The 27265-nt window shown below is 37.5% G+C and overlaps 1 protein-coding gene across 2 annotated transcripts in view; it reads right to left on the bottom strand.

Annotated features, from left to right (window-relative positions):
- The window catches only part of SPIDR (scaffold protein involved in DNA repair), a 501036-nt gene that overhangs the window by 431443 nt on the left and 42328 nt on the right, over positions 1 to 27265 (bottom strand). For both annotated transcript variants that reach the window (XM_047073908.1, XM_047073910.1), the window contains exon 5: positions 27027 to 27190. In XM_047073908.1, the coding sequence (XP_046929864.1) occupies positions 27027 to 27190 (164 nt within the window). The remainder of the gene's footprint in view (positions 1 to 27026; positions 27191 to 27265) is intronic.

The following is a 27265-nucleotide window of genomic DNA, read 5'->3' as shown; positions in this document are numbered from 1 at the left end:
AAAGAGCCTACATGTCCATCAACCGACAAATGGATAAAGAAGATGTGGCTTATATATACAATGGAATGCTACTTGGCAATGAGAAAGAATGAAATCTGGCCATTTTTAGCAATGTGGATGGAACTGGAGAGTGTTACGCTAAGTGAAATAAGTCAGGTAGAGAAAAACAGATACCATATGTTTTCACTCATATAAAAAAAAAAAAGTTACAGAGAAGGAAGGAGGCAAACCATAAGAGAGTCTTAAATATGGAGAACAAACTGAGGGTTGATGGGGGGTGGAAGAGAGGGGAGAGTGAATGGTGGGCATTGAGCAGGGCAGCTGTTGGGATGAGCACTGGGTGTTGTATGGAAACCAATTTGACAATAAATTATATTTTAAAAAGTTACATAAGGGGCGCCTGGGTGGCGCAGTCGGTTAAGCGTCCGACTTCAGCCAGGTCACGATCTCGCGGTCCGTGAGTTCGAGCCCCGCGTCAGGCTCTGGGCTGATGGCTCGGAGCCTGGAGCCTGTTTCCGATTCTGTGTCTCCCTCTCTCTCTGCCCCTCCCCCGTTCATGCTCTGTCTCTCTCTGTCCCAAAATAAATAAAAAACGTTGAAAAAAAAAATTAAAAAAAAAAAAAGTTACATAAGCATATACAACTATGCTATAAAAGATAAAAAATAAAAAATAAATAAAAATTTAAAGCTATATCAAGTGGTGTTCCTAGAACTTGAAATAAGAGAAAAATCATTATTACAAACATGGACCTGATCTTTTACAATTAATGTAAGCTTAGAGTGCCTTAAAGTAATATAATGAAGAGAGTCACACACACTTTTAAAAATGCTCTAGGGAAAAAAATGATTTTGATTGCATTAAATCTGTAGATTAACTAGGGAAAATTATATCGTTTTAATTCCAAATATTTGGATTTTCCATGCATATCATATTGTTAATGATTTCTACTTTAAATTCTATCAGGGTTAGAAATTACATTCTCTAGAACTTCAATCTTTTGAAATTTATTGAAAAGATTTATAGATCAATATATGATTTACCTTGGTATGCATATCATGTGCACTTGAATGGAATGTGCAATCTGTTGTATTCCAGTTACATGTGATGTTCTGAAAATGTCATTAAGTCAAAGTGGTTGATACTATTTTTTAGATCTTCTATGTTCAAAGTGATAGCTTTTTTCTAGGTTTTCTATAATTTATAGGCATCATGGTGTTAAAATTTCTGCCTATGATTACAGATCTTAAGCACTTACAAATTTGTAGCTGATGTCTTCCTGGTAAGTGTTATCATTTTGAAATGCCCTTCTTTATCTCCATTAATACTGGCTGAAATCGACTTCATCTAATATTAACATAACCACTCTAGCATTCTCATAATTACTATTTGCATGCTACATCTTATTTCATACATTTATTTTATTTTTTTGAAATGTGTTTTGTCAATTCCAGTTAGCTAACACACAGTGTAATATTGGTTCAGGAGTAGAACCCAGTGACTCATCACTTACGTTTAACATCCAGTGCTAATCCCAAGTGCCCATCCCTTAATGCCCATCACCCACTTAGCCCATTCCCCCGCCCACCAATATTTCAACTTTGATTTTATTTCCCTTCCCTCCAGAGACAGATCTAGTAAGAAGTTGCTGCAACCAAGGTAAAAGAGGTTGCTGCCTGTTTTCTCCTTTAGGATTCTGATGATTTCCTGTCTCACATTTAGGTCTTTCATTCATTTTGAATTTATTTTTGTGTATTGTATAAGAAAATGGTCCAGTTTCATTCTTTGGCATATCACTATCCAGATTTCATAGCACCATTTGCTAAAGAAACTATCTTTTTTCCAATGGATACTCTTTCCTGCTTTGTCAAAGATTAGTTGGCCATACATTTGTGGATCCATTTCTGGGTTCTCTATTCTGTTTCAATGATCTATGTGTCTTGTTTTTGTTCCAGTATCACACTGTCTTCATGATTACAGCTTTGTAATACAGCCTGAAGTCCGGAATTGTGATGCCTTGAGCTTTGCTTTTCTTTTTCAACATAACCTTGGCTATTCGGGGCCATTGCTAGTTCCATACAAATTTTAGTGTTGTTTATTCTAGCTCTGTGAAGAATGCTAGTGTTATTTTGATAGGGAATGCACTGAATGTGTAGATTGCTTTGGGTAGTATCAACACTTTAACAATATTTGTTCTTCTAGTCCATGAGCATGGAATATTTTTACACTTCTTTGTGTCTTCAATTTCATTCATAAGCTTTCTATACTTTACAGCATACAGAAATTTTACCTCTTTGGTTAGGTTTATTATTAGATATCTTACGGTTTTTGGTGTAATTGTAAATGGGATCAATTCCTTGATTTTTTTTCTGCTGCTTCATTATTGGTATATAAAAATTCAACCGATTTCTATACATTGACTTTGTATCCTGCAACTTTGAATTCAGATATCAGTTCTAGAAGTTTTTTGGCCGAATCTTTGGGATTTCCATGTAGAGTGTCATGTCATCTGCGAAGAGTGAAAGTTTTATTTCTTTCTGTTGTCTGAATGCTGAAGCTAGGACTTCCAAAACTATGTTGAACAACACTGGTGAGAGCGGGCATCCCTGTCGTATTCCTGACCTCAAGGGGAAAGTTCTCAGTTTTTCCCCCTTGATGATATTAGTTGTGAGCCTTTTACATATGGCCTTTATGATGTTGAGGTATGTTCCTTCTATACCTACATTCTTGAGGGTTATCAAGAAAGGATGTTGTATTTTGTCAAATGCTTTGTCTGCAATTATTGGAAGGATCATATGGTTCTTACCCTTTCCATATTAACGTGATGTATCATATTGATTGACTTGCAAATACTGAACCAGCCCTGAAGCCCAGGAATAAATCCCACTTGATCATGGTGAATAACTCTTTTAATGTACTGTTGAATTCAATTTGCTAGTATCTTGTTGAGAATTTTTGCACCTGGGTCCATCAAGGATATTGCCTGTAATTCTCCTTTTGAGTGGGGTCTTTGTCAGGTTTGGAATAAAGGTAATGCTGGCTTCATAGAATGGGTCTGGAAGTTTTCCTTCCAGTTCTATTTTTTGAACAGCTTGAGAAGAATACGTATTAATTCTTCTTTAAATGTCAGAATTCACCCTGGAAGCCATCTAGCCCAGGACTCTTGTTTTTTGTGAGAATTTTGATAAGTGAGTCTATGTCTTTGCTGATATGCATCTGTTCATATTTTCCATTTCTTCCTGTTTCAGTTTTGGTAGTATGCAAATTTCTAGGAACTTGTCCATTTCTTCCCAATTGCCCAGTTTGTTGGCATATGATTTTTCATAGTATTCTCTTAGAATTGTTTGTATTTCTGTGGTGTTGGTTGTGACCTCTCCTCTTTCATTTGTGATTTTTATATATTTGGGTCTTCTCTTCTTTTTGATAAGTCTGCCTAGGGGTTTATCGATTTTGATTATTCTTTCAAAGAACCAACTCTTAGTTTCATTGATCTGTTCTATTGTTTTTTGGGTTGTTTTTTTTGTTTGTTTGTTTGTTTTTTTGTATCTGTATAGTTTATTTCTGCTCTAACCTTTATTTTTTCCTTTCTTCAGCTATCTTTGGGCTTTTTATGCTGCTCCTTTTCTATATCTGATAGGAGTAAGGTTAGGTTGTGTATTTGGGACTGTTCTTGCTTCTTGAGTTAGGCCTGAAGTACAATGTACTTTCCTCTTAGGACTGCCTTTGCTGCATCCCAAAGGTTTTGGGCTGTCGTGTTTTCATTTTCATTGGATTTCATGTCTTTTGTTTTTTTATTTCCTAATTTCTTGGTTAACCCACTCATTCTTCAGTAGGATTTTCTTTAACCTCTGTGTATTTGAGGGCTTTGCAATTTTTTCCTTCTGGTTGACCTCAAGTTTCATAGCATTGTGATCTGAAAATAGGCATGGGATCATCTCAAAGTTTTTGTACCTATTGAGGACTGATTTGTAACCCAATATGTGATCTATTCCGGATAATGTTCCATGTGCACCTGAGGAGAATGTGTCTTCTGCTGCTTTAGGATGAAATGTTCTGAATGTATCTGTTAAGTCCATCTGGTCCAGTGTGTCATTCAAAGCCATTTTTTCCTTGATTTTCTGCTCAGATGATTTTATCAATGAGTTTATGTTTGTTATTAATTAGTTTACATATGGGTGCTTCAAGTTGGGGGCATAAATATTTACAATTGTTTTATCATCTGGATGGGTAGGCCCCTTAATTATGATACAATGTCCTTCTGAATCTCTTGTTAGTCTTTGTTTTAAAATCTAGTTTGTCTGATATAAGCATGACTATTTAGCTTTCTTTTGACTTCTATTAGCATGATAGATGGTTCTCCATCCCCTCACTTTCAATCTGCCTGTGTCCTCAGATCTAAAACCAGTCTCTTACAGACAACATATAGATGGATATTGTTTTTTTTTTTTTTTATCCATTCTGATACCGCATGTCTTTTGATTGGAGCATTTATCCCATTTACATTCAGAGTGATTACTGAAAGATATAAATTTAATGCCATTGTGTTTCCTGCAGAGTTGGTATTTCCATGATGTCCTGTGGTTCTTTGTAGTCTTTGTTGCTTTGGTCTTTTTATCTCTACTCAAAAAATCCCCCTTTAAAATTTCTTGCAGGGCTTGTTTGTTGGTCATGAACCTCTTTAATTTCTGTCTGGGAAACTCTTTTACCTCTCCTTCTATTCTGAATGCCAGACTTGCTGGATAAAGGAATCTTGGCTGCATACTTTTCCCCATTCAGCACACTGAATATATCCTGCCACTCCCTTGTACCCTGCCAAGCTTCAGTGGACAAATCTGCTGCTAACCTCATGTGTCTGCCCCTATAGATTAAGGACCTTTTGTCCCTAGCTGCTGTCAAAATTCTCTCCTTATCTTTGTATTTGCAGGTTTCACTATGATGTGTCATGATTCTGACCTGTTTTTGTTGATTTTGAGTGGAGATCTGTGTGTCTAGGACTTGAATGCCTGTTTCTTTCCCCATATTAGGTAAGTTCTCAGGTATAATTTGTTCAAACAAACCCTCTGCCCCTTTTACCCACTCTTTCTTCTGGGACTCCTATGACATGGATATCGTTTTGTTTCACGGAATCACTTAAGCTAAGTCTCCCCTCGTGACCTAATAATTTCCTTTCCCTCTTCTTTTTTCATATCCATTATTTCCCATAATTTAATCTTCTATTTCACCTATTCTCTCCTCTGCCTATTCAGTCATCATTGTCACTCTATCCAGTCTGTTTTCCATCTCAGTTATAGCACTTTTTATTTTATCCTGACTAGTTCTTAGGTCTTTGATCTCAGCAGCAAGGGTTACTCTGGTGTCTTCTATGCTTTTTTTAAAGCCCAGCTAGTAGTCTTATGACTGTTGCTATAAATTCTTCTTCAGATATATTGTTTAGATCTGTTTTGAGCAAGTCCCTGGCTATGATTTCTTCTTGACCTTTCTTTTGGGGAGAATTCCTCTGTCTTGTCATTTTTGTTAAGTTTCTGTCCTTTTTTTTTTTAAAGCCTGATATGTGTCCTTACCTGAGAGTACTGCTATATTAAAAAGGGGTCATACACTGTCCAGGGCCTGGCACTTCAGGATGTGTTTCTGGTATATGCTGTCTGTACTGTGCAGTTATATTTTGGGTACTCTTTCCCACTTGTCAGTCCTCTGCAGTGTTCATCCTTGCTTGCAGTGGTGGAGTGTTTGGACTGTTAACTAGGTGTGCTTTGATTTGTTTCTCGAAGTAACCCTGGAATACAGGGGAGGGGAGGAAGCCTGATCCCCAAAAAGAGAAAAGGAAAGGGAACAACAACAACAAAAAAACCAGAATTTAGGGCTGATTCTAAAGAAAGGGAGTGGGGGAGGAGAACAAAAGGAAGAAAAGAATGAAAAAGCCTGATCCAAAAAAAGAGAAAAGGAAATCAAAAGAACAGACACTGTGAGCCTGATTCCAAAAGAAAAAAAGAAGAAAGAAAGAAAAGAAAAGAGACCTGATGGTGTTGTTTTGAGGCACTCAATTTTCAGTGCACTTGGTGCAAGGGAAGTGCTGGCTATGCTGGTCTGGAGGAGAGGCCTGCTGTGTTGGCTCAGACTCAGTCTCACCTCAGTAAATAAGCAGTTGCCAGGCACGGGGGGCAGAGCTTGGTTTAAGAGCTTGGTGTAAGTTCTCCACTGGGAACTGCTGTGCTGCTCTCTGAAGTCCTATCATGTTGGTGTTGGAGAGAAAATAGCGCCATCCCAATCTCTTGTCCCCAGACAGGGGATCTCACACCTACAGTGTTCAGGCAGCCCTCACAGAATAGCAAGGGAAGTCAGCCTGTCTTGCACCAAATCTGTCTTGTGTTTTTTCTTTGGTGCATGGCTGGGATTCAAAATGCAAAGTCTTAAAGGCCCTGGCATGGCGTGGATCTGCTCCCCTTCTCTGGAGTAGACCCTCTCCACCCTCCATCCATAGCACATGCAGGACTTTTTTTTGTCCTTGGGGAGGGAATAAACCATCTTCAAAAGTACTCCAGGAAGGGGAATGTTCTCTCCCAGTGTGCCCTTGAGCTCTCTACACCATCCTATGCACTCTGGGGCCAGCTCCTTCCTCCCCAGGAGTGCATACCATGGCTCTACTGCGGAGAAAGTCACATACTTCCAAAACCTCAGAGTTGGAGCTCCAAATGCTATTTGCAAAAAAAAAAAACAAAAACAAACAAACAAAAGAAAAAACCAAACAAACAAACAAAAAAACTGGGACACTCAGTACTTTTTGCTCCCCAGTCCATGGTCCAGAGACGTTTTCCTCTTGTGTGAACTCAGTGCCACATTTTTCAACCCCTCTCTTTCTCTCCCTTGGTCTCTCCACAGAAAGAGTTCCCTCCTCTCCAGGGCACTGCTGTTTTTCTCTCTCCCACTTCACTTCCACATACCTCACAACTGCCAAGTTGTCTCCCTCTAGCTGTGGAAATCCTTCTGGCACTCTGCAGATTAATTTCCTGGGTCTCCCAAGTGACTGGACTTCATTACAGCCATGTTAGAGAAATGAGAAAAGCCCAGGATCCCCCTACTTCTCTGCCATTTTAACTCCACTTCCTCATGCATTTACTTTTGATCTATCTATGTCATTACATTTAAAATGAATTTCTGGTAGACAGCAGAAATATGTGAAGGTCTTGCATTTTACCAATGTGTCAATCTCTAACTTGTCAATAAAATACTTTATCTGTTTTCATTTAATATAATTCTTGAGAGGGTTAATCTAGGTCTATAATTTTGCTATTTGTTTTCTTTTCATCTCATCTGTTTATATTAATCTGTTACTACCTTTACATCTCCTTTCATATTCTCTGAATACACTTTTAATTCTATTTTGATTACTCTGTTGTTTTCAAGCTGTATTTCTTTGTATACACTTTTCTTTTGGGGGGGTTAGCTGTAGGAATCATAACATGCACCTTTAACATTTCACAGTGAACTCAGAGCTACTATTCTACCACTTCACGTAAAATAAGAAACCAATACGGCACATAATTCCACCTACCTGGCTCAATCCCTTATTCTACACTTGTAATATTACATCAACGTATGCCATAAATGCCATATCATAAAGTAAATTTTGCTTTAAATTGACAGGGTTTTTTCAATTGGTACGGAGGAGACTTTTTATTTATCCACATATTTATCAATTGCAGTATCCTCTACTGCATCCTGAAAATCTGAATTTTCATCTGGTATTACTTCCCTTCAGCCTGAAGAACTTCCTTTATCATTCTTGTAGTGCATACCTGCTGCAATGAAATCTTTTAATTTTTATTTCTCTGAAAAGGTTTTTGTTTTGTCTTCATTTTTAAATGATATTTTCACTGATAATAGAATTCTGGGTTGACTTGTTTTTCCAGCAATATAAAGGTGTTCCTTGCCTGGTGACCAGCACAGTTTCTGTTAAGTATTCAGCTATCATTTGTTATTATTGTATCAGTTCTCAGGGTACTTTCAAGATTCTTTCTTCATCTGACATTTCAACTGCTTAACTATGATGTATGTGATTTTCTTGAACTTAGCTTGTTTGGAGTTCACTGAGCTTCTTGAACATGTAAATTTATGCCTTTCACCAATTTGGGGTTAATTTTTGACCATTATTTCTCCAAAAATTTTTGCTCCAATTTCTCCTTTCTTATACTTCTAGGACTCCCACTGAATATGTGCTGTTGGATCTTTTGATACTATCCTACCAGTCACTAAGACTAATTTCTTTTTCTAAAATCTTCTTTTTCACTTTTTGGATTAAATAATTTCTATTCATATATCAAGTTCATTGACTTCTTTCTCAATCTTCTTTGATCCTATATAATGATTTTTTTTTTTTCAGGCATTGTACGTTTAAATATAAAATTTCATTTGGCTCCTTTCTTGTAGTTTCTGTTTTTCTGTTAATGTTGTTGTGTTTTCATTCGTTATATGCCCATTTTCCTTTATGTCCCCAAACAGTTACAACAGATGCTAATGCACGTATGAGTCATATCAGGGCCCATCTCAATTAATCGCTTTTTCATTTAAGTCATACTTCTCTGGATGTGTGTGTGTGTGTATGTCTAATAAATGTGGATTGTATCCTGGACCCTACAAATGATACATCTTTAGACTCTGGATTCTATTACGCTCTTCTGAAGAGTATTTACACTCTCCAAACTCTCCCCTGTGGTAGACAGCAACTGAAACCTGTTTAATTCTCTTAGCCTGTATGATTTACATGCAGAATTTGGGGGCACGTTATATTAACTTCCCAGCTCCTAAAGCCACTCCAAACTTTGTGCTGATTTCTATACAACTTTCAGTCACCTTGTACAACATTGATGGAGCCCTACCCTCAGGCAAAAAGCTGTGAAAAATGAAAAGCTCAACCTGGTGAAATGTTCCAAATGTCAACAACCTCCAGTTTCTGCCTATGTCCTTTCACTGCACCTCCAAATAGTTTTCTTTTTTTTCTTTTCTTTTTTTTTAGTATATGAAATTTATTGTCAAATTGGTTTCCATGCAACACCCAGTGCTCATCCCAAAAGGTGCCCTCCTCAATACCCATCACCCACCCTCCCCTCCCTCCCACCCCCCATCAACCCTCAGTTTGTTCTCAGTTTTTAAGGGTCTCTTATGCTTTGGCTCTCTCCCACTCTAACCTCTTTTTTTTCCAAATAGTTTTATATCCTTTCTATATTTCTGTATATACTTATAAAATATTACTTATATATTTTATATTTGCATTTTTACTTTTTTTTTAATTTTTTTTTTTAACGTTTATTTATTTTTGAGACAGAGAGAGACAGAGCATGAACCGGGGAGGGGCAGAGAGAGAGGGAGACACAGAATCGGAAGCAGGCTCCAGGCTCTGAGCCATCAGCTCAGAGTCTGACGCGGGGCTCAAACTCACGGACCGCGAGATCGTGACCTGAGCTGAAGTCGGATGCCCAACCGACTGAGCCACCCAGGCGCCCCTCATTTTTACTTTTTAATTGTGTCCCAAATTTGTCATTGTTATTTGTGAGAAACGTAGTCTGACACATGCTACTCTGTGATTAATGAAAGCAGAACTCCTAAAGATTGTTTCTAATATTAGAAAACTAGAGGACTCTAAAAGTCATGCTTGTAATGACATATCATTACTTTTTTAAAGTTTATTTATTTGTTTTGAGAGAGAGTGCACACATGAACATGAATGGGGGCGGGGCAGAGAGAGAGAGGGAGAGAGAATGAATCTCAGGCAAGCTCTACACTGTCAGTGCAGATACCAAAGTGGGGCTTGAATTCACAAACCTTGAGATCACGACCTGAGCCAAAGTCGGAGCCCTAACCAACTGAGCCACCCAGCCACCACTATATCATTACTTTTTAATATTACATAGTGGTGATAATATTTCCTAGAGATTCCTTTTTCTATTCCACTCCTTGAATCAGAAAATATAAGTTACTGACAAACAAAAGGAAGGAGAAGAAAGAGGAGAGGAATTGGGATAATAGGGTGACAGTGAAAGAGGAAAAACATTTATACTAAGAGAAATTGATAGTTACTGTCCTGGCATCTCATTAGGTAAAGTTTAGACAAGAAGGGAGATTTTGGAAAAACAAGGATGAAATTCTGAAACAGATGCTACAAATGATATTAGCACATACTTTCATAAAAAGAAACAACACCAAAATATACTTTGTCATGAGATCAGGAATAGACACCAGGTATCTATCATAGATATAGAGATAGATGTAGATCATATATGCAGGCATTACCTCATTTATTGCAGTTCACCTTACTGAGCTTCACAGATATTACACTTTTTTTGCTAACTGAAGGTCTGTGACAAGCCTGCATCAAGCAAGTCTATCAGTACCATTTTTCCAATAGTATGTGCTCACTTTGTGTCTCTGGGTCACATTTTGGTAATTTTTCAAAATTCACAATATTTCAAACTTTTTCATTATTATTGTATTTGTGATGGCGATCTGTGATCAGTAATTATAAGTTGTGAAAGCTCAGATGATGATTAGCACTTTTCAGAAATAAAGTATTTTTTAACTCAGATAGTAGATTGTTTTGTTAGACATAATGCTATTGCACACTTAATAGACTATAGTATAGTGTAAATACAACTTCTACATGGCTTGGGAAACCAAAATATTCATTTGACTCACTTTCTTACAATACATGCTTTACTGTGGTGATCTATAATAGAACCTGAAATAACTCCAAGGTTTGTCTTGTATACACACAAATTATAATATAAAATAAACAAACAAAAAACCCCACACTCTTCAATACAAGCTCTAACATCCCTCCTTTTTTACTGAGAACACACTAGAATATGGACTTCTTCTGAAGTGCAATGTTTCTATAGTGAAATCTTTAAAATATAATCAAAGAAAATGCATGAGTAAAAAACCCCAGGCTTTCCTTTATAAACATTAAATTTTGTCAGTTTTTATATATACGTTATTATATTTGAGAGCTGGTTTCCAAAATGTGTGTTTTTGATCATCATAATAAATTATTTCAAGTCCATATGCAATGTATGCAATGGACAGTTCTCACACATTAACAATTAGGACATATTTAGTCATAACATTTCATTCCAATTCACCATTAAAACTGATTGAAGGTAAAATAAGATGTATTATATTCAAATTTCTATATAAATATAAGTGAATGAAACAAAACAAACATGATCATTAAATTTAAAAACATTTTCAAAGTTTGACAGATCACCCTATGTAGGGATACAAAATTTTGTTTATCCTTACTTTGTTGAAATTTTTCCATATTTCATCTTCTATGAGATATTGAATCATTTGTTCTACCAATACTGTTAAGTATACAAAGAAAACATGTTTCATTAACAATGACTTCACATTCCAAATTTGAAAACCACATTTGCTTTCTCTTTAAAAACTTCATGAACTACTTTGAGATCTTTCTTTTGTGCCAGCCAGTTTCTGTTACATAGCTTCAACAAAAGCCTGCATCTTAATTAGGTCAACTGATATTTACTACGCCTGTTAACCTGTATCTGCATAGGAGTCACTACAGAAAATACACGAGAATTAACAAAGGTCATCTAAATCCAACTTCCTTCATACTTCCTGAAAAATGTAGGTTATGAGGAGACATCACTGCTGTGTCTCTGCTGCCCTCTACATAAAGGGTTCTTGGAAGACACTGATAAATTGTGAAAACCCAGACAGCAATATTAAATAGTACGGACAGTCACATCAATAATCAACTACATTTGTTAAATATACTAAAAGACAACATTACAAAGAGAAGTTATTGCTATTTATTGTCTTTGATTTCCATCATGCTTTTCCTCCAATTGGTTGAACATGTAGTCATGTTATACTCCAAGGAATACAAGAGAAGCAATTAAGATAATTTGGAATCAGACTATATGAGATAAAATCTTATTCTACCATTTATTAGCTATATTTCCATTCTCTCATCTGTAAAATGGGGTTAAAAATAACATCTACCTCACATGATCAGCACTTAGCAAACTGCCTGACATACAGTAAGAACACAGGGTTATCATGTTGTCGTTAATGTTATGGTTGCTATTACTATTATTGATAGTAACAAAACGGCCAGGACCACAGCTCAGAAGCCAGAGTGCCTGAGTTAAAATCCCAACTGAGTCACAAACTACTTTATGACCATATAAAAATTCCTAATCTCTCTGTGCCTCAAAATCCTCTGAAAATTAGGGATATAGAACTCCCACCTCACAAAATTATTTTGAGATTTAAATAAGCTAATGTACATAGCACAGCACTCAGAAGAATGCACCACAAGGAAGAACTCATAATGTTAGCTGCTACTATCATGATGAGTTCAGTTGCCATTACATAAGCACTAGAAGAACTCTGCTCTAGAGAACTGGCAGAATTATGCTTACAAGCAAGACTCAGCATCCCTCATGCCATCCTGGGCAAGGGATTCAAGAAAGACCTGAATTATAATCAATGCTTCCCACTGAATAGAAGTATGGTATTCCCATAGAGTAAGTATCCACACACCATGTATCTTCTATTTCTACAAATGTGAATGAGAGACAAATGGCCTCTCATTCATAAAATAATAATTACTCAATAGTGGAAGTATTAGGGAGAATTTGCTTCTGGAGAGCTAAGTAATAGTTAGAAAATTACTAATTATAGTATAAATCTTCCTCTCTTCCATTTTATTCAATGTACATGGCTCATTTAAACATTATAGCAGAAGATGGTGAAGGAGTAAGAGGATGCTACCCTTGTCTCCTCCCTTGAACACAGCTAGTTATCAAATCATTCTGAACACCCAAGAAATCAATCAGAGGTCTGAGAGAACAAAAACTGCAAGTCTTCCAGTAGAAAAGTGACCACCTTTGGGAAGGTACGAGCTGCAGAAAGTTTCCTTGGGTAAGATGAAGCTATGGCTACCGCGGTGGGAGGACGCATGCTTACAGAGGATACCACAAAGTAGTATAAGCAGTGGAGTGCAAAATCTGAATTTTATGTCTGCTACCCTAGCGGGCATGCCTGGCTTACAGGTGCTCAGGTGGTGAAGCAGGGCTGAATCCTACGAGTGAAAGTATGGTCTGAAGATCCCCTGGATGGCAAGAAAAATGGGTGGCACCAACGTGCTGCGCTGTTACCAAGCATAGGTGCAGGGAAGCTGACTGAGAGAAGCTCAGTGCTGGCTTTCTGCTCTGTTTTATCATAAACTGTGAAATGCTGTGCACTCGCGCAACGGTTCTCCTGCGACCAGCCAGCAAAGGGGGACTCTGCCCCTCGCGCCCCCCAGGGGAACCCGCCCCCCCGAGGGAAAAATGCAGGTCCACTCCTGAGAGTCTCTAAAAATTGGAGTTTTGAAACTCAGTCGCACACCTGAGATAAAAAACCTCAGACACGGGCAGGATGAACACAGCGTTCAGATGGGAACCAGGGACACAAAAAGGGAGACGGATGATTCCTCTGTGAGGGCTCAATGAAGAGTGGGGGGAGAGAGGAAGACGCGCAAACTTTCACCTCGCCTAGAGAGAGTCCAAGGCCATATTCATGGCGTCCATCAGCACTGAAGGCAGCAAAACAGCGCCACCTAGTGGAAGCTGAAGCTGATTACATCAAGCTCTCCCGACCCAACACCCACGCCCTAGAGGTGCATTTCCACTGAAAGGAGTCAGCCCAGCAGGAGCTCCCCCAGAGAACCAGCACAAACACCTTGCTGGCCAAGTCTATTGCTCATAGAGTGCTGCAAAGTTTCAGCTCTGAATAAAGAGGGACTAGCTCCCTTTTTGCTTTTATTCTTTATTATTTTTTCATTTATTTTTTCAATTCCCTTTTTAAAATTTTTATTAATTTTGTAGTAATTATTTATATATATATACTTTATACATTTCTATTCCTTTATTTTCACTTTATTTTAGGGAATGCAGTGACTCACTGAAACATAATAACATTCGTATCATAGAAGTACCAGAAGATGAAGAGAGAAAAAGAGGCAGGTTTATTCAAACAAATTATTGTTGAAAAGTTCCCTAATCAGGGGAAGGGCACAGACATCAAAATCCAAAAAGCACGACAACTCCCATTAAATTCAACAAAAGTCAACCACTGCAAAGGCATGTCACAAATTCACACACACACACACACACACACACACACACACACACACACACAACAGAAGAGGAAAGAATCCTGAAAGTAGCAAGGGAAAAAAAAGTCCTTAATCTACAAGGGAAGACAAATCAGGTTTGCAGCAGATCTGTCCACAGAAACTTGGCAGGCCATAAAGGACTGGCAGGAATATTCAGCATGCTGCATGGGAAAAACAGCCAGTGAAGAATTCCTTAACCTGTCATTCAGAAAAGAGATAAAGAGTTTTCCAGACAGACAAAAACTAAAGAGGTTCATACCCACTAAACCAGTCCTGCAAGAATTTTTTTTACTTATATCAGACAAACTAGATTTTAAAACAAAGAATGCAACAAGAGCTGAAGAAGGGCATTATATCATAATTAAGGGTCTATCCATCAAGAAGATCAAACAATTATAAATACTTATGTCCTCAACTTGAAAGCACCCAAATATATAAATCATTACATAATAAACACAAAGACTCTCATTGTTAATATCTTAATGGTAGGAGACATTAATACGCCACTTACAGATATGGACAGATCATCTAAGCAGAAAATCAACAAGGAAACAATGGCTTTGAATGACACACTGGACAGATGGACTTAACAGATATATTCGGAAGATTTCATCCTAAAGCAGCAGAATACACATTCTTTTCAAGTGCACATGGAACATTCTCCAGAACAGATCACATATTGGGTCACAAATGAGGCCTCAACCAGTACGAAAAGATCAAGATCATACCATGCCTATTTTCAGACCACAACTCTATGAATAAACTTGATGTCAACCACAAGAAAAAATCTGGAAAGCCCTCAAATATATGGAGGTTAAAGAACACCCTGCTAAGAAATTAATGGGCTAATCGAGAAATGAAAGAAATTAAAAAATACATGGAAGCCAATGAAACTGAAAAAAGGATTATCCAAAATCTTTGTCATGCATCAAAGGCAGTACTAACAGGGAAGTATACTGCAATACAGGCCTATCCTAAGGTCTCAAATACACAACCTAACCTTACACCTGAAGGAGCTAGAAAAGTAACAGCAAAAAAGCCAAAAGTCTGCAGAAGAAGGGAAATAATAATGATCAGAGCAAACATAAATTATATAGAAATCAAAAAAACAGTTGAACAGATCAACGAAACTAGGAGCTGGTTCTTTGAAAGGATTAACAAAATTAATAAACCCACAGCCAGATTAATCATAAAGAAAAGAGAAAGGACCCAAATAGATAAAATCACAAATGAACAAGGAGAGATTACAACCACCACTGAAGAAATACAAACAATTGTAAGAGAATATTATGAAAAATTATGTGCCAACAAATTGGGCAATCTAGAAGAAATGGACAAATTCCTAGAAACCTACAAACTACCAAAACAGAAACAGGAAGACATAGAAAATTTGAATAGACCCATAACCCAGCAAAGAAATTCAATCAGTAAAGTCTCTTTAACAAACAGAAGCCCTGGGTCAGATGGCTTCCTGGGGGAATTTTGCCAGACATTTAAAGAAGAGTTAATATCTATTCTTCTCAAAATGTTCCAAAAGAGAGAAATGGAAGGAAAACTTCCAAACACATTCTATGATACAGCATTATCTTGATTCCACAACCAGACAAAGACCCCACTAAAAAAGGAGAATTACAGGCCAATATCCCCGAATAACACTGATGCAGAAATTCTCAGTAAAATACTAGCAAATTGAATTCAATGCTACATTAAATGAATTATTTAACATGATCAAGTGGGATTTATTCCTGAGCTGCAGGGCTGGTTCAATACTCTCAAATCGATCAATGTGATACACCACATTAATAAAAGAAAGGGTAAGAACCATATGATCCTCTCCATAGATGCAGAGAAAACACTGGACAAAATACAGCATCCATTCTTGATACAAACCTTCAAGAAAGTAGGGATAGATGGAACATACCTCAACATCATAAAGGCCATATATGAAAGACCCACAGGTTATATCATCCTTAATGAGGAAAACCTAAGAGCTTTCCCCTACTGCCAGGAACAAGACAAGGAGGTCGACTCTCACCATTACTATTTAACATAGTACCGGAAGTCTTAGCCTCAGCAATCAGACAACAAAAAGAAAAAAAGGCATATAATTTGGTTGAGGAAGAAGTCAAACTTTCATTATATGCAGATTACACAATACTCTATGTAGAAAATCCGAAAGACTCCACTAAAAAAACTGCTAAAATTAATACATGAATTCAGCAAAGTTGCAGGATATAAAATCAATGTGTGGGAAATCTGTTACATTTCTATACACCAATGATGAAGCTGCAGAAAAATCAAGAAATTGATCCCATTTGCAATTGCACCAAAAACAGTAAGATACCTAGGAATAAACCTAACTAAAGAGATAAAAGATCTGCATGCTAAAAACTACAGAACACTTGTGAAAGAAATTGAAGAGGACACAAAGAAATGAAAAAGCAGGGGCGCCTGGGTGGTTCAGTCGGCTGAGCGTCCGACTTCAGCTCAGGTCATGATCTCACAGTTCGTGAGTTTGAGCCCTGCATCAGGCTCTGTGCTGACAGCTCAGAGCCTAGAACCTGCTACGGATTCTGTGTCTCCCTCTCTCTCTGCCTCTCCCCCACTTGTGCTCTGTCTCTCTGTCTCTCAAAAATGAATAAATGTTAAAAAAAAATTAAAAAAGAAATGGAAAAGCATTCCATGCTCATGGATTGGAAGAACAAACTTTGTTAAAATGCCTATATTACCCAAAGCAATCTGTACTTCTAATACAATCCCTATCAAAATACCACCAGCATTTTACACAACGCTAGAACAAACAATCCTAAAATTTGTATAGGACCCTGAATAGCCAAAACAATTCTGAAAAAGAAAAACAAAACTAGAGGCATCACAATTCCAGACTTCAATTTAAACTACAAAGCTGTAGTCATCAAGACAGTATGGTATTGGCTCAAAAACAGACACACAGATCAATGGAATGGAATAGAAAACCGAGAAATGGGCCCACCACTACACAGTAGGAATCTTTGACAAAGCAGGAAAGAATAGCCAATGGGAAAAAAGAGTCTCTTCAACAAATGGTGTTGGGAAAACTGGACGGCCACAAACAGAAGACTGAAACTGGACCATTTTCTTACACCATGTACAAAAATAAATTCGAAATGGATGAAAGACCTAAATATGAGATAGGAAACCATCAAAATCCTGGAGGAGAACACAGGTAGAAACCTCATTGACCTCACCCGGAGCAAATTCTTCTTAGACGTGTCTCTGGAGGCAAGGCAAGCAAACATGAACTATTGGGACCTCATTAAGATAAAAATTCTCTGCATGGCAAAGGAAACAATCAACAAAATAAAAAGGCAGTTATGGAATGGGAGAAGATATTTGCAAACGACATACCTGACAAAGGGTTAGTATCCAAAAATCTGTAAAGAACTTATCAAACTCAACACCCAAAATACAAATAATCCAGGAAAAAAATGGGCAAAAGAAAGAAGACATTGAGATGGCTAACAGACCCATGAAAAGATGTTCGATATCACTCATAATCAGGAAAATACAAATCAAAACCCCAATGAGATACCTCACACATCTCAGAATGGCTAAGATTAACAACACAAGAGACAACAGGTGTTGGCCAGGATGCGGAGAAAGGGGAACCCTCTTGCACTGTGGGTGGGAATGCAAACCTATACAGTCACTCTGGAGAACAGTATGGAGGTTCCTCAAAGAGTTAAAAATAGAACTATCCTCTATTCAGCAACTGCCCTATTAGGTATTTACCCAAAGGATACAAAAATACAGATGTGAAAAGGTACATGCACCACAATGTTTATAGCAACATTATCAACAACAACCAAACTATTGAGACAGCCCAAATGTTCATCGACTGGTGACTAGATAAAGATATATGGTATATTACTCAGCGATCAAAAAGAAAATGAAATATTGCCATGTGCAAGACGTGTATGGAACTAGAGTGTATTATGCTAAGTGAAATAAGTCAGCCAGAGAAAGGCAAATACCATATGATCTCACCACATGTGGAATTTAAGAAAGAAAACAGAACATATGAACATATGGGTAGGGGTCAAAGAAAGTAAGAACAGTGGGAAACAAGCCATAAGAGACTCTTAACAATAGAGAATAAACTGAGGGTTGGTGGAGGGAGGTGAGGGGGATAGGCTAGATAGGGGTATTAAAAGAGGGCACTTGTGAGTGTTATATGTAAGTGATGAATCACCAAATTCTACTCCAGAAACCAATATTGCACTATATGTTAACTAAAATTTAAAAACATAAAAAGTTAATATATGCTAAAAAATAAATTTAAAAAATTAAAAAAAATAATAAAATTAACAGTATAGCAGACGCTGCTGACACCCTACTCATATCTTCTGCCCTATCTTCAGTGTTGCTGGCCCCATTTCCAATTTGCAGCACTTCCATTTCTTTGCTTTAGGGATTTCTCTGGTGCTGGAAGCCATTTTTCCACTTGTGCGGTGGCCTGCAAGAACTAGGAAATACTCCATTCCCCAACTCCAAGGAGCAGCCTACAACCAACGAATGAAGGGATCTACATATAAATAATCCAGCTACCTTGCCCCTTCCTCATCCCTCTGATGAGATAATTCACAGTCTCCCAGTGTTTTCCAGCAGTGCTAAACTCCAGGTGCCCATGATGGTTAACTGCTAGTGAATGATCCCTTAATCAGCTGCTATCCCTTCCCAGGTTCACTCGCTCACCACTAGGTGAGCAGGTGTTCTGAGGACATGCTTCTATGCAAATTCAAAGACAAACGATAAACTGTGAGAGAGGTAAGTCCACAAAAACCACACATCACATATTTTACTCTTTTCAACCTACCTGAAATGTTGAATAAACAGGAGAGAAAGGCTTAGGTATTAGTTTAAGTATTAGGAAGGAAGTGCTAGTGTGACTGCAAGATGCTGGGCAGAGTGTACAGTATGAGTTAGTCTCCTGAGAGGCAGATGCCAAGACAACATCAGCTATAGAAGAGACTTACTGAAGGAAACACCTGCAAAGGATAAAGGGGTCAAGGAGAGCTTGCAGTGCAGGTCTGAAAACTATGAAAGGAGGACAAGAAGGAAAGATAGGGTAGGAAGAGTTTCAGACTACAGAGTAGCCCATTAGTGGTATGGTCCCGATATAAAAAAATGATGGATCCTGAAGGATGGTAGGTGGGGCTTTCAATCAACTGTGTTCCTTGCAACTGAAGATATAAGTGCACATTTCCACAGATGCACTGCAGGGAATGATGATGTAAAGTGACATTATCTCAGCAACTTGAAAAATGTGTCTAGAGAAAAACTCCCTCTCCTCCAAGACTGTTTGTTACCAATACATACTATGGTTTTGCATGTTTATACACTTCTTATAATGTATCAAACTGTACATATCCTTTGGCAAACTGGCTTACTTCTTCATTATCATATACACAACAATTTTCATATGTTCATATAAAATTAGGTTACATCCCAAAGACTTTTCTCTTATAAACAATGCTACCAATGAATATTCATGTACATAAATTCTTCTAAGTCTCATTCATTTGATGGACCTGAGGCCAAACTGTGAATGTTAAGTTATATGGACCTTGATTTTCAAGCAATAAGGAACCATCAAAAGTGTTTCAGTAAGTGAGTGATAAGGTCATAATTTTTATTAAGATATATCTAATAAAAAGACATACGCTAAGAAATCAATTATGAAGCAATTGAAACAATACAGAGAATTAGTGAAAGGGGCCACCTTAGGGCAGAAATTGTAGGGATGTTATAGTTTAGAGGCCAGACTCAGGCAATGAAAAAGGAAAGTTATTAACTACGACCAAAACACACAAAGAAGATGAGCTTAGGTTAAAAAGAAAAGAAAGATATGGTTTGGGACCCTTTTGACTTACAGTAACTTTAGGACATTCATGCAAAGATGTCAGTAGGCAGCAGGAAATCCACATGGAGTTCAGGATAGTAACCAGTTTATAGGAAGATTTAACAGTTATCAGCATTTGGAAGAGAATGATGCTTGAGAAGAAAATAAAATTGAATCCCATGTGAGAAAAAGAATGGAAGAAAAGGAGACAGGGGGGCATGTGGGTGGCTCAGTTGGCTGAACGTCTGGAGCTTGATTTTGGCTCAGGTCATGATCCCAGGGTGTGGGATCAAGCCCCACGTTGGGCTCCATGCTGTGTGGAGCCTGCTTAAGATTCTCTCTCTCTCCCTCTGCCCCTCTCCTCCACTTGCTTACTCTTTCTCTCTCTCATAAATAAGTACATAAATAAACAAACAAACAAATAAGAAAAGGAACAGGAATTAAGGTCATAGAGAATACCACTGTATTTAGACCACAAATCCAGAAGGATTTTTGTTATATTGTAGGAATGCTTCTCAGTTTTTTTTTTTTTTTTGTCAACGTTTATTTATTTTTGGGACAGAGAGAGACAGAGCATGATCGGGGGAGGGGCAGAGAGAGAGGGAGACACAGAATCGGAAATAGGCTCCAGGCTCTGAGCCATCAGCCCAGAGCCTGACGCGGGGCTCGAACTCACGGACCGCGAGATCGTGACCTGGCTGAAGTCGGACGCTTAACCGACTGCGCCACCCAGGCGCCCCTGTAGGAATGCTTCTCAATATCTACTTGGAGAAATCCATTTTTGAGTCAATGGATTCAATTCATTCATTTCCAATGACAATGCAGTATGTTATGCTTTAATGTACAAGTTTATTAAGAAAAACAGCATACTTCATGAGGACTTACATGGAAGAAGTCTTGAATTTTTTACATACAAAGCAAGCCAAAGTCTTCCCTTTTCTATGATCATATCTTTCAAAGTTCTGACCATTTGCATGCTTCTTCCAATATAAGAAAGCAATCAATGTAGATTTGGAGGCATTCAACCAACACCTGAATACTTCTATGGCAAGCTTTCAATCACAGCTGCCTTACTACATGAGTAACTTGTTCGTAGTTACATTATCTTTTCTAACAATTTCCTTGTCTGAAAATTGGGCATAGCCACATCTACTTCACAAGTGTTTTAAGGCTCAAATAGAAAATGTACTGCTATAAACTGAATATTGAAACCTAATCATATATTGAAACCTAATACCTAATGTAATGGTATCTGGTGCCTTTGGATCGGCCCTCATGAATGGGCCTTTAAAAAGGCCCCAGAGAGTCTTTCTCTCTCTAACCATGTGAGAAGTCAGCCTTCAACAAACTAGGAAGTGGGCCCTCAACAGACATCCTATCTGCCAGCACCTAAATCATGGAACTTTCCAGCCTCCAAAACTGGGAGAAATAAATTTCTGTTGATTCAGCCACCCACCTATGGTATTTTTGTTACAGCAGCTCAAACAGGCTGATACATGTACATAAAGAAACTAGTAAAATATAAGGTTCAGTGTATGTTCAATATATGTGATCTGTTCCTCTCTGTTCTGTCTTTGAGGAAGAAACTGACTGCCATTTTGCTTGTTTTATATTTTAATTCTGAAATAAATAAATCCAATAAAGAAGAAAATAAATTTCTCCAATAATTCTACTACCCAGAGATATGCTGTTTACCTTTTGAAGAACTATTGGATGCTTAACATGTACTTCTTATAACTACATATTTTATTATTCAAGAGCTTCCCTGAAAAACCTGTGTCATACTGTAATTTGTAATTTTAACAAGGTATGAAATGAACTGCAAGCACCACAAAACCTGAGCGCCAAGAGTTTCTCAGGTAGTGAACACAACCAATCACCCAGCATCTCGATCAATGCGGCAGTAGTCTTTCTAAAAGTCGTGGTTATTTACAGCAGCTTTCAAAGGATAAACATATCCTCAGTTCACAGAATATTTCTCCCAAAAAAAGCCAACAAAAAAATTAAAAATACTAATAAACTGTTATTTCCTAATAAAAAAATTCAAGTTTCTGATAAGAGTAAAATACCAGATTTTTATTTTGGTGATGGCAATAATCTATAATAAAATTTACGAATCCATCATATTAAATGCTTTATTATCCTATCAATACAGAACCTGCTCATCAAATATCAGATAAAACTCTAAAATTATAAAAACAGGTAGCCTATGATATGAAGCTATGAACAAAAATCCCATCTTTCTGAACAGAAATGAGGTGCTTTAAAAAGCCAGGCACATGAGGTAACAGATATTTCAGTGACTGAAACCACTACCACACTAAGTAAATATTAGGAAAAAACTTTACGGAGTATGTTTTTAGTATAATGTGACATAAGATCATGCTATCACAGAAGGCCTTCTTTCACACTGTAGAAGTTAATAGAAGTAAAGGGTTACTAGTCCGGTCTGTAAACTGAAAGGTTAACAAAAAATTTTAGGTCATGCCACAACACTTCCTGGTCTGGTTAGATATGATTTATCCCAAGGGGAGTTTGGTGGCAGTCTCGGGACTCTCAATGATCCTTTGTGATCCCTTAGTTAAGATTTGACTATATATACAGGTTGGTATTTTGCTTTATCATTTAGCATTTTCTCCACAAACATTTTTACCACACCAACAATAAAAAGTTCTAAAAAACAAAAATTTTAATAGTAGAGAAATATTTTAAAGTAAAGATATGTTATAGTTTTTTTTTAATTTTTTTATTGTGGTGAAATGTACACAGCAAAAAATTTACCATATTAACCATTTTTAGATGTACACCTCGGTGGCATTAAATGCATTCATGATGTTTACAAATGCACCACTAACCATCTAGAACCTTTCATCATCATCCCAATCAGAAACTATTCACATTTAAACAATAACTCCCCTTACTCCTCAGCCCCTGGTAACCTCTATTCTACTTTCTGTTTCTATGAATTTGCTTATTCAAGGTACTGCCTATATGTTGAATTACACAGCACTTGTCCTTTTGTGTCTGGCTTATTTTATCTACAATAATGTTTTCAAAGTTCATCCATACTGTACTTGTATCAGAATTTCATTCCAGGGTGCCTGGGTGGGCTCAGTAGGTTAAGCATCTGACTCTTGATTTTGGCTCAGGTCATTATCTCACAGTTCATGAGATCAAGCCCCAAGCTGGGTTCTGCACTGACAATGGCAAGCCTGCTTAGGATTCTCTCTCTCCCTCTTTCTCTGCCCCTCCCCCGCTCTCATGGCCTCTCTCTCTCTCTCTCAAAATAAATAAATAAACATTTAACATTTTAGAAAAAGGAATGAAATTCTTTTTTATATTTTAGAGAGAGAGTGCACAAGCAAGGGAGAGGGGCAGAGGGAGAGAGAAAAGAATCTTAAGCAGGCTCCACACTCAGCATGGAACCTGACAGGGGACTTGATCCCACAACCCTAGGATCATGATATGAGTTCAAATCAAAGAGTCAGACACTTAACCAACTGAGCCACCCAGGCACCCCAGAATTTCATTCTTTTTTAAGGCTGAATAATAATCCACTGTACATATATACAACATTTTGCTTATCCATTCTTGTTGATGGACATTTGGATTGTTTCCACCATCCAACCATTGTGAATAATGATACTATGAACATTGATGTACAAATATATTTGAGTCTCCACTTTCAGTTCTTCTGTGTATATATATTCAGAAGCAGAATTGCTGGATTATGTGGTAATTTCATGTTTAACTTTTTGAGAAACCATCAAGCTCTTCCACAGTGGCTGTACCATTTTACATTCCCACCAGCAATGTATAAGGGTTCCAATATCTCAACGTTGTTTTTTTTCCCATTTATGGATAACAGCCATCCTAATAGGTATAAAGTGGTATCTCATCATGGTTTGGATTTGCAACTCCTTAGTGACTAATGATGATGAGCATCTTATCATGTACTGGACTGCATAAAAGATCAGAAAGGTGGCCAAGATGGAATAATAGCAAATGGATTTATCCTCCCACCTAAAACACCAAAAACAGTAACAACAAAATGAAAAACAAACAAACAAAAAACAAGAGGGGGGGGAAGGAAGGCAGGTAGGAAGAAAGGAAATAATCCTGACAAAATATATGAAACAATGGTTTTCAAGCACTGAACATCAGACAAAAACACTAATGCCTGAAAGTCAGGGAATAAAAAATTGAGCTCTACAATTGCCCTAGCTTACTTTCTTGAGAGAATTTCCAAACCACACAACAGAAAAGAGGAACTGAGGTTGAGTCCAGTGGGTTCCCTGAGTTGAAGAGACAGAGCTGAGTGTCCAGGCAGACAAATGTAGCTAGAGTTCGTAGGACAGAGTAACAGAAAAACCAGAGCTACACAAAAAACTCCAGCAATCCACCTCAAGTATTCAGCTGAGTACTGATCAGTATGTGCATATAAATAAAACTACTCTAGACCAGGGAAAGAACCATCTAGAGAACAGTTCCCAATGCCACACCAGTGTCAGGCCACGGCAGCTACTCCTGCCAGCCAGACCAGAAAAACCCATAATTAGGAGTATTACATAGAATGCTCAGGAGGGTAGTGACATAACACTCCCCAGACCCACCTAATAAATCATAAAGCAACACCCAAAAGGATGAAACTATTTCCAAATAACGGCACCTGAGAACAAAGTTACAAAATATTTAAAGAAATTTTTTAAAATCCAGCAACGAACAACATAGAATTCACAATATTTGGTATCCACTGAAAAATGTCTAGGCATGCAAAGAAGGAGAAAAATACAATCCACAATAAAGAGAAATATTAATCAATAGAAATAGACACAAAAATAACACAAATGATAGAGTTATAGAAAAAGTCACTAAAACAGCTATTATAAATACACTCTATATTTTCAAACCATAGAAAAGATATGATGAGGTTAAGACAAGATAATACAAAAAGATTCATATCAAACTTTAAGAGATGACAAATACACTGGATAGTATTAACAGACAATTAGACACAGAGAGCAAAAAGATATTAAATTTTGAAGATATAGCAATAAAAGCCAGCATAAATTAAAAAGAGAGGGGGAGAAATGAATATAGCATCAATGATCCCATGATATAACATGGAGCAGCCTCATTAATATACATATAATTGTAGTCCAAAAGGAAAGGAAAAGGGAAGTCAGAAAAAAAATTAAGGCAAAAAAACTTTCTAAATGTGATGAAAACTTTAAATCCATACGAAGAAGAAAGTTAACATAGCTGACCTGAGGGTATACTCAGAAAGGCCTGCTTGCAATGTTGGTCCTTGTCTACCTCTGCTTATTTAGACACCAAGAGAGTTCCCAACCTCCCCTAAATGGTGAAAGTGTCTCCCTCTGCCTAAACCGTGCTAATAATATGGCTTAGTTTGAATACCTGTTTTCCTTCTTGAAATCTAAAATTTTGGTACATGCTTTTGGTACTAAAATTTTGGTACCAGCCCCCCAATAAAAACTCTGGGCACTGAGTCGCTAATGAGCTCCCCTGGCGGGCAATGCTTTACAGATGTTGTCAAAACTCATTGTTGAAGCAATTAAGCGTATCCTATGTGACTCCACTAGACTAGGATTCTTGAAAAATTGCAGATTTTGCTTTGTATCATTTCACTGTAATACATCATAGTCATGAGTATGACCATATACTAAGTTCTGAGTGTCCTCCTAGTGAATTACCAAACCGAGGGGTGGGCTTGGGGACCTCTGATTCCCCACATACCCAAAAAGCTTGATAAACTCCAAGCAGAAAACCACACATAGGCATATCACAATCATGCTGCTAAAAGAAGTGACAAAGAGAAAATCCTTAAAAATCAAGAATGAGAATAGCTTCACACTTCTTGACAGCAAATCTGGAACTAGAAGACAATGAAGCAATGTCTTCAAAATACTGAAGAAAAATGATTTCCAAACTACAATTCTACATAAATGGTTAGCCACTTATCAAAGTATGATAAATACATCGCTGGCATGCCATTTATCTTCCATAAATCCTTTCCTAGAAGATGTGCTTAATCAAACTGAGAATAAAAACCAAGAAAGAGGGGCGCCTGGGTGGCGCAGTCGGTTAAGCGTCCGACTTCAGCCAGGTCACGATCTCGCGGTCCGTGAGTTCGAGCCCCGCGTCGGGCTCTGGGCTGATGGCTCAGAGCCTGGAGCCTGTTTCCCATTCTGTGTCTCCCTCTCTCTCTGGCCCTCCCCCGTTCATGCTCTGTCTCTCTCTCTGTCCCAAAAATAAATAAACGTTGAAAAAAAAAAATTAAAAAAAAAATAAAAAAAAAAAAAAAACAAGAAAGAGGAAGACATGGAATCCAGGATAAAGTTGCTCTGCACAGAAGAGAAGTAAAGGGAATTACCGGAAAATGGTGAGGAGTGACCAAAGGGTGGCTACATCCACAAAGCAGTGGAACAAATTAGAGCAGCTAGGAGGCCGTGAGAATGAGTTCTCCAAGAAAACAAAACTGACAGAATGTCTGCTATGCCTAAAAACCTTAACAGGAGAGCCAAATGAGGACAAAAAGTTAGAGTTTTAATATCAATAAATAAAGCTAGGCAAACAAAAACCCAAAATAATTAACTCCAAGGAAAATGAAAAGTTTTGAAGGAAAAATAATCATAATTAATATATGCCATGGCTATGAATATTACGTAATGCTGAATACTAATCTAAGCAAACCATGACACATGTGTCCTGGGAGAATGGAGGAATGGGAAAAGTGCAAAAGTGCAGGTGGAGGAGTGGGTGAGGAGAGTTACTGTGTTTATAAGTACATTACAAGCATGTTATTTAGAGACAAGGAAGTAAAGAATAAAAGAATCCCTAAGAATCAAAAGTGTCCTGGAAAAAAGAGTTAAAAGTCAAACACTAAACGGCTATGATTGACAAATGTGACAAACAGAATGAAAAATTTTGAGACAACTGGTTCTTACCTTCAAGAGCTCAGAGAACCCCTCTTCACTAGTCGAAGAATAATTGCTTGAACAAGAAGCACAGTCTGATATTTCCACAACACTCTCACAGTCTTCAAATTCATTATACTCACTAGTATCTTCCCTGTCACTGTCAATCTCCCAGTCAATAAACTGTAGTTCATCTAAAAAATACAATTTTAAACAATTTAAAATCCTTAATATTTATTAATCCATTTTTTTAATTCTCAGTAGTTAAA

The sequence above is a fragment of the Lynx rufus genome, unplaced genomic scaffold (assembly GCF_022079265.1).
Source record: "Lynx rufus isolate CCGP_SWC_20201006 ecotype Redwood Valley unplaced genomic scaffold, mLynRuf1.p SCAF_12, whole genome shotgun sequence".
NCBI lineage: Eukaryota > Metazoa > Chordata > Mammalia > Carnivora > Felidae > Lynx > Lynx rufus.
Note: the sequence above shows the minus strand (reverse complement) of the source record. Positions and strands in the feature narration are given on the sequence as shown.